The sequence below is a fragment of the Musca domestica genome, unplaced genomic scaffold (genome assembly GCF_030504385.1).
Source record: "Musca domestica strain aabys unplaced genomic scaffold, Musca_domestica.polishedcontigs.V.1.1 13, whole genome shotgun sequence".
Taxonomy (NCBI): Eukaryota; Metazoa; Arthropoda; class Insecta; order Diptera; family Muscidae; genus Musca; species Musca domestica.
Window position 1 is genome coordinate 199,753 of NW_026712172.1, and position 14,825 is coordinate 214,577.

Genomic DNA, 14,825 nt, shown 5'->3' on the forward strand with positions numbered 1-14,825 from the left:
GTCAGGGAAGGTAAGTGGGCATGATTTCTCATAGCACTGAAGTAAGATTCTTGTTATGGGTTGGGTTTCTATGTGCATTTTGATGAATTCCCTCTACAGAGATTTGGAATTTTGTCCTCCGCTGGTCCGAGAAAGAACATTTGGAGAAGACTTTCCAGCTCAAATTTATTTCCTTATATTTGTTTAATTTATTGAATCTTTCATATATTTTAAGTTTTTAAGTTTTCATATCTTACATACTTTAATTTTTATAGGAGGGTTGTCAATACAATCACCCTATATTTTTTCATGCTTTATTTATTAATTATTATTATTATTTTTTTTAAGATATAGATTTGTGTTTTTTGTTGGCTTGTGGATACAGTTATATCCGTGAATTAATTGAGTAGGCAATTCAGATTAGTAGATACAGTTATATCTTAGTGATTCGCGGACTACAGGCATAGTCTTACGGTTATAATGTTGTAGATACAATTAAATAATATGGTTACGTCCTTGTGGATGTTTGCGTTTCTTATGTACCATGGTGCACCAGTAATATATCGAAGAATATTGATTGTCTTCTTTGTAGCTTACTTACATTAGAGGCACAAGCTGTGCCCCAGAGCTGTATGCCATGAGTCCAAATTGCCTTTATTACCGTCTTATATAATAGGACTTTGTATACAAACTAACCACTCAATATTGGCCTTTTTTTAGTTTAATTTGCGTGATATTGCTTCCATATGTGTTGCTTGCATGTAAGTCTTCGGTCCAGGTGCATCCGAGATATTTTACGGTATCTTTATTGTGGGACAAAGTTCACGGCTTAGACCAAAAGTATCGTATATGCACTTGCTTGCATTTAGGTTAGGTTAGGTTAAAGGACGCGCAGTTACCATCTGGCAACCGCTTCACTCGGAGACCTACAGGTCCATTGTGTTCATCCTAGAAGAATAGTAAGAAAAAAGGAAAGAGTGGTTGATGAAAGGGGGTGAAGATAAGGGATAGAGTGTGATCTACGGCTAAGGAATTTGCCGTGTCGTCTCTAGCCACTTGAATCTTCTGGCTAATTGAAGGATTACTATAGGGTCAGTGTTAGAAAAAGAAAACAGATCATGTGACACTAGTTCTTCCACCAGTCTGTGTCTCACATTAATGAGTGCTGGGCAGTGGGAGAGCAAGTGTTCGACTGTCTCGATTCCTTCTTCATCTTGACAGATCTTACGGTAGTCAATGTCGTCGCTGTCCCATTTCGAGGTCATTGCCCTCACCTTACAGTGACCTGTGATGATACCCACCACAAGTTTTAGATCAGGTTTCGACAATGACAGTAGCGACTTTGTTCTCTTCTCTGTGAGTGTGGGCCAGATTCTTTTGGAGATGGTGCAACCCATTTCGTCCAGCCATTTTGTTGGATTCTCTCAGAGTAATGTCTATAATTTACCTGTAGGAAGTGGCACAGCGGTGGTTTAACCGAGTTATCTACTTCAATTGTAGTTGATTGGGATCCTAGCCTGGCCAATTCGTCTGCAGTCTCGTTACCTAGGATGTTTTAATGACCAGGGACCCAACAGAGCTTTTTGGACAACCCAGAGTTTTCCAAGGCTTTCCTGCAGTTCAAAACAGCCCTAGACTTAATAGTTAAGGAATTTAAGGCCTTCAGTGCCGCTTTACTATCGACATATATACCGAACCGCTGACTTCAGTATTCCGGTTTGTGGCCTTTTTGACTGCAAAGATTTCCGCCTGAAATACGCTACAGTTGTTTCCAAGCTTGTAGGATTCACGAACATTAAGGGTATCACAGAAGACACCAGCTCCCGTTCCACACTCCATCTTTGAGCCGCCTGTATAAACAGCTATGCCGTGGAAAGGTGGGTTGTTATGAGCCCAGGCGTCTCGGTTAGGTATGTGTATGTCAGGTGGGTCGAAGCTCAACCGTGTTGAAATATAGTTACTTGTATTGGCTACCACTCCCACATTCCTTACACGTCTTAGAAGTGCAGAATGTCCAAAGAGTCCCTGAGTCGCACTCCTAAATGCCTGTTCCTCTACATGAATACTCAGGGGACTTAAGCCCAGTAGAGTGTCCAGTGCTGCTTGAGGCGTGCTCCTGAAGGCACCCGTTATTAGTAGGGATTAAAGGGCTGCAAATGTGACAATTTTCTCTATTTATGCCATGAAGAGAAAACGCTCGTCATGTTGTGTCCTGTTTGATCAAACGCATAACAGTACGTGATATCCAACCAAATGCTCGATGTCTCGTCATGTCGGTCACACTCAAACCCATCGTCATAACATGTAATGACCAATAAAAGGGAATGTTGAATAGTGCTTACAATTCTGTCAGCCAAGTTTTGTTCACTAGCCATATGATCACGATGCACTTGATGGGCTTGCCGATTGCTTACCGTGTCAATACAGCCGGGGAAATGGGTGTTGGCTAGCAGATTGAGAGTCTCTAGTCCAGAGTCAGTCCATGTGCCGTCAGTCCGTTTTATACTTCCTATGGATTTAAGATCCCTCGAAAGGACTTTACGAAATCTGGAGGCATCGTTGACACTTTTATCGACTCAGTGAAGCATACCCAAGATGTGCGCTAGAGATTTTGAAAACTATCTTCGGGTGGTGTGAAAACGAGCACTCAGGAGAAACTTTCCAGTCTTGTATAAGAGATTCATCCTTGTTAGTAAGGGTGAGGTCAATGACCTCTGCCCTGTCTTTGATTTGAAATGTTGCATCATTGCTCCTATTACAAATTTTGAGATTATATTTCAAGATAAAATAAAAAATGGACTCACCTCTGACATTGGTATCGTTGCTGCCCCATTGGAAGTGGTGTGCGTTGGCATCACAACCCATAATTACATGCACTTTGTCAGCTAGATCTTTAAGCAGCTCTTCTACTTCATGGCAGGTGGGTCAGGTCGCTCATACGGTAGGTAGAGAGAGATGAAAATTGGAACCCTCCCGGATTTAAACTCCATTCTCGCCACCGTAACGTCTCCTCCACTGTAGTTGCTAAGGAAGATAAGATTTAAACTCTTTTTGGGAACAATACATGTCCTTACCTTATCCTTATGGAGACCGCATAAGAGACGTACTGCCCACTCCATAGTCCAGTTACCCCTTTATTGTATATATAGCGTTCCTGAAACAGGGCTATGTCTACTTCAGCTTTCGTGAGGGATAGGAGGAGTTCAGCCGAAAACGGATCCAGCCGGCGCCGAAGTGCAATTTTCCCCCACGAGCTTGAAGGTACTCCTGGCCATCCGTATCCACAGATACTTTGATGGCCAGGTCACCTCCCACCCTCACCCGTAAAAACAAGCTCCCTCAGTCGATTTTCGAATAGCAGCCATCGGCTGTCGCTGATTTTACCTTCCGGTTCAGTCTTGTCATGATTGCTACTCGAAGATTGTCCGGGTAGATAGTCTGAGAATACTTCCTCTTCCGTTCTTTTTGGCTTGCCGGTTGTGACTTGACCTTCCCCTTGTGCTCCTTATCGGGCTTAGAGCTTGAAGGGGCTGATAGGGGCGGTTTGGTCACGATCGAATTGGTGACCGACGGAGTGGAGTTGTAGGTATAGGCTGAGAAGCCTTTTTTTTTTTTTTTTTTTGTTTATTAATAAATTCGAATCTTAAATTATTACATTTCTACAAACAAACAAATAGAACAGATAATTTTATTTTAGAATTACACTGTCCCCTAGGGGATACTCTAGTAATGTAAATATAATAATAATATGTTTAACAAGTATTTATCTTAAATATACAAATGTACAATGCATACCTTACTATATTGTATTGTAATGAAAAGTTTAAAAAAAACATTACACCAAGGATTTTTATTGTTTAATGTGTCAGAAAGTATAAAAACAAAAGCATTATGGCATATGCCACCAATATTTTCTAAGATTTGACGAATCTTTCTTGTCTTTTTGAGTAATGGTGGTATCAAATCTGATATCAATATCCGCATGATTACATAATATAGCTTTTACATTTGCTCTTCTGAATGAGTGGAAAAATATAGGAATTCCCACATTGTTTTGAATGCATTTCTTTTTATCTAGATAAAGAAAAGCTTCAGGTGGAATAAACCCTGATTCTAAGCACTTGACAATATATAGATCATCGATGAAATACGGCGCCATAATAAAATTGTTTTCAATATTCTCTGTGCATTTCAATATATGGTTTCTTATCAATTTTATAATAAAGTTGTCTATTCTATGTATGTTAGAAGCTTTATATAATTTTTTATTTGACACAAATTTCTTGTAATCGCTACTTGGGGATCTAAAAAGAGAGGTACAAGAACGTAAACATTTTCTTTCAAACTTTCTGAGTTTTTCCATATAGGAAGGTGAAATGTTGAACCAGATTGGAGCACCATAGCATAAAACTGATCTTACAATTGTTTTATACAAATGAATTTTAACTTCATTAAAAATTTTGTCCGAAAAGAATATGGTTTTATAAGCAAAAAAGGCATTTCTAGCTTTAATTAGTTGTTTATTTATATGAGAATTAAAATATAAAAAGTTATCTAGATGAATCCCTAGATATTTTACTTCATTTTTAGTTGGGATATCAATATTTCTTTTTATTGATTTAACTTTGAATTCCTTCCAATTTTTCCTTATATCCCATTTGCATTTATTGACAGAAGGGCTTGGCTGAGAAGCCTTCTTGGCCTTAGGGTGTGGTTCCTACGTAGACCGACCTCTCTTCAACGTAGAGCGTGACGAGTTGTCAGCTTCCTTTGGGACTACCGAGGCTGCGGCTATCACGGGCACTGGTTTCTTGGCCTACCTGTTTCTGCGCTTCTCGACAGGTGGGTTTGACCCAGCAGGGTCAGCACTAACCACCACCGCGTGAACGTCAACCGGAGTGGTCATGTTGTCGGTGGTAGATTTACTGACCCCCACAGGGCCCTCAACAGAGGGTTGAACCACTGGTGGGTCTACCCCACTGTTGATAGCAGAAGGTAGGAAAGCTAGAAGAACCTGATTAAGACAACAGCTTGGTAAATGCGAATGGTTCTTTTCGAACTTTGCAATTACCATGAGGTTCATCTTAATCAGAATCCCCCCTCTCTCTGTTATCTGCGCGGGGTCCTGGCCGATAAATTTCTTGCATTAATTTACCGACCTTTTATAGCCCCGCCTTGCTTTCGCCTCCTTCGGTCCGGCGCCTTCGTGAGTAAGGTTGCTGGTAGGATTCCTGCCAAGCACCTACGTTGATGGCGTCTTGGCGATCGAGGCATGTAACATCGGAGGTGACCGAAGATGATCCCTCCTGGAGTTGTGACTCTGCACAAGTCTCGTTGGGAGTGTTCTTAGCGGCTTTTTGAAATGACTTACCACTTTGAGACGAAGAAATGACCATGATGTCAAGTTCCTCATCAGAGAGTTATGAGTCATTTTCAAAGCCAGAAGGAACACTTTCCTGACTGAGCCTCAGCGTTTTTGTCTTTTCCAGGAGAGCGGACAATTGTTTACAGTGTTTGTTGATACTGTCATCGATGACGTCACTGTAATTCAGAATCGAGTCGTTCCCTCCCGAGTTAAAAATCGTCCTGTCATGTAACCGGTCCTTGGTCGTAGCTTCTTCAGAAGCAATAGTGTCATTGGTGTTTGTTGGGAGTTTGGTTTTGTATTTTTATATCCTACACCACAAGGTGGTCAGGGTATTATATCTTTGTGCATTTGTTTGTAACAGGCAAAAGTAAACGAGATAGACCTATAGTTCTTTTGACGATTTGCATAGAATCACATTCTGAGTCGATTTATACATGTCCGTCCGTGCGTCTGTCCATGCATTTTTGTAAACAAAGTACAGTTTGCATTTATTGCCCTATCCCGATGACATTTTGCACAAAACATTTGTTTGGCCCTATTTTGAACCTATTGAAATCGGAGATAATCGGTCAAAATTTAGATATAGCTCCCATACATATCTTCGCCCGATTTGCTTTTACTGTGCACCAAACGTGTAGTATCAGCACGAATAGTATGGAATTTTGCACATACAACCAAATTAGGCCTGAAAATAAGTATGTCGTGTAGTCGGTTCAGATATAGCTATAGCTCCCATATATATTGTTATATTTGTTATTTTTTCCTCCGCAGCCGTAGTATGCACTTTGTAACAAAATTTGGGGAAATATATTAAATGCAGCTCAGAAATACATTTGCTAAATTTTATCGAGATCGGTGCAGATTTGTATATAGCTCCCATATATCACTTCGTCCAATTTACTTTTTATTGTGCACCAAACGTCTAATATATGTCCAAATGGGATGGAATTTGGCACTTACGACCGAATTGAGTCTAGATTTGTTACCACAGCTGTAATATGCACTCCGTAACAACGATATTCAGGGAAATACAGCTCAGATATATATTTGACAAATTTTATCGAGATCGGTTCTGTTGTGGATATAGCTCCCATATATATCTTTATCCGATTTCAAATTAATTGTGCACCAAATGGATAATACAAGTCCGAATTTAATAGATACAAATGCTTCGGCATATTTAGTCCTTTGAACTTTAAATTATTGAACTTTATGATTGAAGGAGAGAGACGAGGAGAGGAGACGAGGTACGCCATGGCATAGCCTCCCTACCATGGTAAGGACTTGGCAACTAAGCCTGTTACTGAGACGCCCAGGTATCTACTAAATTAGCAAAGTGGTGTAGGGTATCATAAAGTCGGGCCCGCCCGACTTTAAGACTTTCTTTACTGGTTGTTTATATTTTTGTTCTCCATGTGAGTGTCGGACTTCGAGGAGAGGAGGTACGCCATGGCATAGCCTCCCTACCATGGTAAGGACTTGGCAACTAAGCCTGTTACTGAGACGCCCAGGTATCAGTGAGGCAACCGTACGAATACAGTCGGTACCCTGACTGCAAACCGAGGAACACTGATGGGCACGGTTTACGTCACACCCCAGCGTTAATCTTCGGTAGATCAACACCGATCACTGGATAATTTGAGGCGCCAATTGTTCGCCTTGTCGAACCAGGGATCATGGGCACTCGGATATTTGTTCCGAGACTCTCCCCCCGGTACCGCTGAGTTGTCCGCGACTGCTTATTTATTCGCAACTGCCCAATATATCTATTTGGCGTTCCACTATCCGCAACCTGTGGACGCGTCCGGTAGCATCCAGCTATGCTTCCGATGATGACCGGACCTTGCTTGCATTTATCTATATTCTCTATTTTTTTTTTTCGAACGTTCCCACGCCTCACATTCCCACCCCTGCCGACCGAGGGGGCGACCTCCCTTTGCGGAGGGATCGCGTACACATCATGATCCGCATCATAATGGGAATTCAGTAGGAAATTGAAAACCAGCTACAGAATCTAATTCATCAGCTAGTTTGTCAAATAATAAAACATGTATGTTAATTGTTTAAAAATAAAATTATTCTAGATTTAATAACTTCTAAACTCATACAAAAATCTACATTACAATACACAGAATTAAAGTCAACACACATTTTATTAAGAGGTTCGCCCATTGAATAATTCGTGCGGTGAAAATCAGTATATAATAATTGGTAGTATCTGCTAGATCTAAAAGGAACATTAATTCTAATAGGTGAGATTAGGAAATCTGAAGGCATATTACCATTTAATATTTTTTAGTACAAACATGGAGTTCAACATAATACGTCTGCTTTTAAGTGTAGGCAATCTAATTAATTTTAGCCTGCTAGCATAAGAAGGCAAAACAAAATCACTATTCCAATGTAAACCTCGTAAGGCAAATAGCAGAAATTGTTTTTGCACGGATTCTATTTTATCTGAATATATTGCATATTGAGGATCCCATACAACAGAACGATATTCCAATATAGGTCTAACAAGAGACGTAAATAACTGTTTTGTTATATATGGATCAGAAAATTCTTTGGCCCACCGTTTAACAAAACCTAAAACACCATTTGCTTTATTTACCATTGTTATTACATGGCTATTAAAATTTAATTTTGGATCCATCAAGAGGCCTAGATCGACAAATGAATCTACAGTTGATAATGAATGACCGTCAATATTATATTGTAATATCAGAGAAGAAGATCTGGAGAAGCACATATGCTTACATTTGCATAAATTTAACTCCATACAATTTAACTTGCACCATTTAAAAAGGCTATCTAAATCGTTTTGAAGTAAACTGGCTCGTTTATCACAATTATGGGAAATGAATAATTTAACATCACCTGCGTACATTAACAATTTCGAGAAATTTATGGAATTAGGTAAATCGTTGATAAATAAAAGAAAGAGGACCATTCCAAGGTGACTTCCTTGTGGAACACCCGATGGAACGTTAATCGTTTTGGATAGATACCCTTCAAACAAAACTAGCTGTGATCTATCTTTTAAGTAAGATGATATCCATTTGACTAAGTTTGTGTTGAAACCCATATAATTTAATTTATATATTAGGAGTTCATGGTTAACCCTATCAAAAGCTTTACTAAATTCAGTATAAATTGTGTCAGTTTGTTTACGCTGAACAAATCCTTTTATTACTGTTGACGTAAATTGTATAAGATTTGTTGTAGTTGAAAGACCACTACGAAAACCATGCTGATATGGACTCATTATAGATTGAATTTTCTGTGAAATTACTGCAGTAATTAATTTTTCAAACAATTTTGGTATGGCACTTAGTTTTGCAATTCCTCTATAATTTGACACATTAGTAAGACTACCAGACTTATGTAAAGGTATAATATAAGATTTTTTCCAGAAAGTAGGAAAGTGACCAAATTTCAGTGAATAATTAAACAATATAGTTAACGGAAGTGCTAATGTTTCTGAACAATATTTAAGAATTATATTAGGTATGCCATCTGGTCCTGGACATTTAATCGATTTTAAACTACGCAGACTATTGTACACATCCTGACGTTGTAGAAAAGGCATACAAATTTGATCAGCCTGTGATAACTTATAAGGATACAAATCTTTAATTTGGCAAGATGTACTGGAATAGGTTGTGGCAAAAAAATCTGCGAAACATTCAGCAATATCTGTGCCTGTGACAAATTCTTTATTGTTATATTTCAATACTGAGGGCTTTGAGGAAACTTTTCGTTTTAGATTAACAAAGTCATAAAAAGATTTAGGATTGGATTTAAAATTATTTTTAATCTTGTCTAGGTAAAGATTATACTATCTACGAGACTCTAAAGTATATTTAGATCTAGCAACAGAGTAATTAGTGTAGTCTATTGTTAAGCCTGATTTTTTATATTTACGAAAAAGCTTATTTTTAGAGTTTTTTAAACTTGATAACTCAGAGGTTATCCATGGATATTTATTTGAATTTTTAACTCTAGTGGTTGGAACACATTCCAGTTTAAATCTATTTAAAATATCATAAAATTTATCAATTACATATTCTAAATCTTTATGGCTGTTACACAGGCACACAGAAGCCCAATTTACGGAGGAAATGAGGGTATTAAATTTTCGAAAATTAGTTTTTTTGTAATTAAGGACAGTTTTAAATGAGTCGGACTGACTTTCTTCAATTACATAACTGTGAGTCATGGAGATATATAAAGTTGGATGGTATATATCTTCAGGAGTGCATATTGGAGGAATTCTGAATATATCAAAATGCTGTGTTATATTTACAAACGCCAAATCAAGAATTTTGCCGAGGGAATTTTTCACACTGTTTATTTGATAAAGATTTAAGTCACACAAACTATTTATAACATCAAATGTATACTGTTCATTTCGGATGGCAAAGGAATCAAAGCTTCAGAATCTGGCATTGGAAGCCACCTAATGGAGGGCATATTAAAATCACCAAGGATCAGAATGCGATCGGAATCTTTCATTTTTTCAGTGATTAAATTTATTGCTGATAAATGCTGATTATAAATGTCAAATGAAGATGAAGGGGGAATATAAGAGCAAGTTACAAACAATTTAGATATGCCCAATTGAATGGAAACACCAACAAATTCTATATCAAGAAAATCATTTAGATCAAATAAATTAGTGGTATATTTGGTATCAACTGCAATAAGGACGCCACCACCTTTTTTACAAACACGATCTTTTCTAAATATTTGATATTTTGAACATAAAATTTCACTATTTAATATAGATGTTTTTAACCAAGTTTCGGAGAAAACCAATAAATTATAATTGAAACCAATGCTATCAGTATATAAACTGGTTAATTTTGTATTAAGCCCCCTTACATTCTGATAGCAAATAGAAAATGAGTCATTTAGTTTTTTGGCGCCGAATCTGGTCTAAGAGGCAAATGAGCTAAATTATCGGATCTCTCCACAAATTCTTTAATAAATGCCCTAGCAGGCCAAAATTATTTTAATTCAACTGCACAAAAATAGTTTCAGGCACAACGATTTTGAAAGAAGATCTACTTTCAATTTTCGAGAAGATCTAAATGGTTTTGTTTTTCCGACGCTATCATAGGACTCTAGTGTATGCTAATAAAAGCAGTATCATCAGCAAACGTTGAGGTGAGAGTTTAATTGGTTGTGGGCATATCGGCAGTAAATAACACATGCAGAATTTGACCAAGATACTACCCTGTTGGACGCCACACAAAATGTACGATTTGACAAATAACTACAAAACGTTTTTGAGTGTTTTTAGGTAGAGTTTCGCAAGATGCCCAACTCTGTCAAAGGCTTGGGAAATGTCTTTGAATAACGCGGGACAGTATTCCTACCTTTCGAATGCCATTCTAATGTTTGTGACTATGCGGTGCATTTGCTCAATAGTACTGTGGTTCTTACGGAAACGGAATTGGTGGTCGGGGATAATATTGCTACATGTAATATGGGGAGTTAACTTTCTAAGTAATGTTGTTTCGAACAACTTTGAGAGTATAGATAGAAGACTGATGGGTCTATACGATTTGACCTCCGTTGGATATTTTCCAGGTTTCGGAATCATTGCTATTTCAGATTCTTTTCATACAGACGGGAAGTACCCTACTCGAAGAATGCTGTTAGATATGAATAACAATAGTTTAACGGCCGGTGTTGGCAATTTCTTGAACATGTTGCAGTAATTCTATCTTTATCCAGGGATTTTTTTAGTTTTGTCGAGGCTATAGAACTTTTGATTTCTTTTAGAGAAAATCGTATTGGATTCGGAACAATGTAATCAATTAGAGGTTAAACAACAGTCGATGGTCCGGGATTTGGTGTAAATACAGATTGAAGGTGCTTGGCAAATGCGTTTACTTTTTCTTCTGTGGTTTTTGGCCAAGTCCTATATTCTAGGCGAATTGGAGATTCGTGGGTCGTGTCAGTTCTCTCTGTGGGTTCCGGGTTATTTAGGAATATTTTTAAGTTTAGCTCTTCGTTTTATCTGAGTGCTTGTTTTAAGAGTTTTTCACATTCTTTTAGTTTTTCCCGAAACCTAGGGGAGCGGTGCTTCTTCCATCATCTTCTGGCTTTTCTTTTTTCAGACACGAGTTTTCGAATGATCGATGGATTATAGGAATTATTTTCTGGTTTAGAAAATTTAGTGGGAGTGGCATAATTGATAATGGTGTTGACTATCGAAGTAAATATTTTAACTGCATTGTCAATTTCTTCTCCGGACTTCAGGGAAGTGTTAAGATTCACATGTGTACTGACATATTTTTTGCACTTCATCCAGTTTGTATATTTATTTGGCAGATATAACGGGGAAGTTGCGAGTTGAATATCATTTAATTTTAGTTGGGGAACGGTCTGAAGGCCAGTACGTAGGCTGGCCGGTAGATAACACGTCCAGTGTAGGGGACGAAATGGAGTTTAAAAGCTGTCTACCTCTGGGTGTAATAAGTCTAGATCCCCAGAAATTGTGTTTGGCATTATAATCTCCAGCTGCAATGAATCTACTACCAAGAGATGAAATGTGTGAATTTGTCTTTGCTTGTACTATGTCTTGGAGGACAATATATTGCAGATGTAAATGTATTCGTTGAAGATAGTGCAACTGTTGTAGCTTGTAGGTGGCAAGGGATAATGTCGAATTTTATTAGAAATTATCACCGCAAGCTCTAGGGTGTTTAGTGTCGTATGTACTGTAATCGTTTATTCTAAAACAGTTTCTAGAAGTGAAATGAGTTTCAGATACCTGTAAAATGTGTATGTTGAGCGATCGAATAAAGTTTTCGACCTGGTGTTTATGTTGGCTTAAGCCGTTTGCGTTCCAAAACAGATTCGAAATTTATCTATTTTTGTTTTTAAACCATTTGCATTATCACAGATTGTTTCCCACAATTTCTTGCATCATGCTTTGCAGCTTGTCATGAAAGATTAGGATTTTCAAAAGATTCTATATTTGGATTTTTATGGTTGGGTGAGTCATTTCTTAATGTATCAGAATATAAGTATTACATATTCTGTGAAGGGAAATTGTAATTGGGAACAGTGGTTTTTTCCTCTTATTTAGCTCAGGGAAATCAGCTGTTTTGATATTAAATTGTGGGTTTTCACGTACCCGGTAGTTTGCAGGTTTTTTTGTGGCTAAGATAGATTTTTTAAGTGGATATATACAGGACATTCTCTGAAGTTTGCAGTATGATTTCCACCGCAATTGCTGCACTTTTTGACGTTTGGGTCAGTTTTGGGATGTGGACATTCCGATGATTTGTGGAGGTCGCCACAATTAACGCATACCGAAAGCAATTTGCAATACGTTTTGGTATGCCGTACTCTTGGCAGTTGTACATTGAGGTTGGCCTTTTCGTTTTTGAGGTTCTCTATTTTCACACCGCGACTACAAACAAGCCTAAGGTTATAAATTTGATGAAATTGTCCCTTTTTCTTTAGTTGCGAAGATTCGTATGCTGGTTCTACTTTAAACATAGGTTTTGGAACTTTATTTAAAATGTTGATGATAGACTTTGTTTCGAATGCTTCTGCTGCGAGAGCATCTTTCATGTCCTCTATGGGTGTAGAACTATGAAGCCCTTTAATTACGACTAGTCCTTTTGAGCTCTTGATCTGATAGGTGTAGTTATTTTTTTTTTCAGAATCCAGAGCACGAACTAGATCCTTATAATGCGACTCAGCATACGTTTGTATTTTCGTCTCTTGGAGATTTCCTCTCTTAATAGATACCACGTGAAAACTAGGTTTATCCAACATTTTGGAGAGTTTAGTGGGGGAGGTTTTTGGGATCTAACCGATTGTATTATTTCATCAGCCTCGTTATTCGAGCCGAGAATTGAGAATCTGTTGTTGTGGTTATTATTCATAGATTTTTGGGTTTAAGCAGTTGGTCCTTGTTTGGAGTTCTAGAACTAGCCTTTCGCTTCGTTACTAAGACATATCGATGTATGCCTGGAGGAACTTTGTTTTGCTTGGTGTTTTTTTCAAAAGACGCATGCTTACGTGAAGCGATACTTTCTTGATGGCAATTGCATCGTGCGATAGCACCTTTATATAATTTATTTTGGGCGTGTTTACATTTATATGACATTTCTCTTGTTTCGTTCGGAGTAGTCTCACCTGGCAAATTGTTGTCGTGAGAAACTCTCGACGATGCCGATTTAGAACGGTTTTGGGGTTTGGCTGTAAGATACCAGCTTTCGTGGCGTTTGGGCGCGGTTGAGCTGAAGTCTGACGACGTCAACTTAAGATATACTTTTGCCCGTTCTAACTTACACTTAAGGAAATTTTAGCAAGTTATTTTTTAGATTTTATTTCCTGAGATTTTTAATAGCGTCCAGTATGCTTTTGTATTATTTACGTACTTAACACCGGCACAATTGTTAAAAAATTGTTCAATATGACCTTAAGTCATGTTAGTAACATTTGACATTGTAATTCAGAACAAAATCAAAAATAGACTCACCTCTTGCATTGGTGATATGTACCATTCACTCCCTAGCCCAGTCACCTCATTTTTGTAGATATAAGGTTCCTGGGCTAGGACTGGTCGCGCTTTTATTTAATTTATTAATCAAGAAATCATTTTATATGTGTTATTGTTGCATACTTTGAACTTGATTTTAGATTTTGGGTTTCGCCAATCGGGGTATCTCTGGGCATTAGAAGTTCAAGGCCAAAAAAAGCAGCAAATATACCAGTACTGGAAAGTGCTTATTCCAAATCAAGTCGCTTGGATCATAAAAAAGTGAGTAATAAATCCTTTAAACCCCATTTTATTACTTTTGCTGTGTATGGTATTCTACAGAAAAAATCTTTATATTAATTTCATTGAATTTATTTGCAGATTGTATTACTGTCGAAGCATTTAGACATGACTGAGCGCCAGATTGAACGGTGGTGGCGTTTAAGACGAGCACAAGATAAGCCGTCGACATTGACAAAATTTTGTGAAAACACCTGGAGATGCATATATTATACATATAGCTTCATATTTGGAATCGTAGTTTTGTGGGACAAACCTTGGTTTTGGGATGTTAAAACTTGCTGGTATGGTTATCCACATCAGGTATGTTGAAGATAATTTGTGTAAAAGAAAATAACAGTAGAGAAAAATAAATACACATGTACACACAAGTGTATATTTTAAGAACTAAATGTTATAAATAATACTTTCATTGATAAGTAATTGATATATGGTGCGGTGGTTCGCCTCAGTGGCTCATCATTTCTGACATAACATTGAGATTTATTCTTTAAACGCGGGCATTTTTGGATCACTAATGGAAAAGTTTTTATCACAGCTAAAAGATATTGTAGCAGCAAATCTTGTGCCTTCGGTAACTTGTTCCACATGATGTTCGTTTTCCCAACCCGATGTAAAAGCACTGACTCTACCCCTTTTGGGTTCACGATGTTGTGCTATTTTACCCTT

The 14,825-nt window shown here is 37.7% G+C and overlaps 1 protein-coding gene across 1 annotated transcript in view; it reads left to right on the forward strand.

Annotated features, from left to right (window-relative positions):
- Positions 1-14,825, forward strand: part of LOC101890389 (ceramide synthase 6) — an 87,313-nt gene that overhangs the window by 5,384 nt on the left and 67,104 nt on the right. The window contains exons 2-3 of the mRNA XM_059118471.1: positions 14,018-14,138; positions 14,238-14,459. Of these exons, the coding sequence (XP_058974454.1) occupies positions 14,018-14,138; positions 14,238-14,459 (343 nt within the window). The remainder of the gene's footprint in view (positions 1-14,017; positions 14,139-14,237; positions 14,460-14,825) is intronic.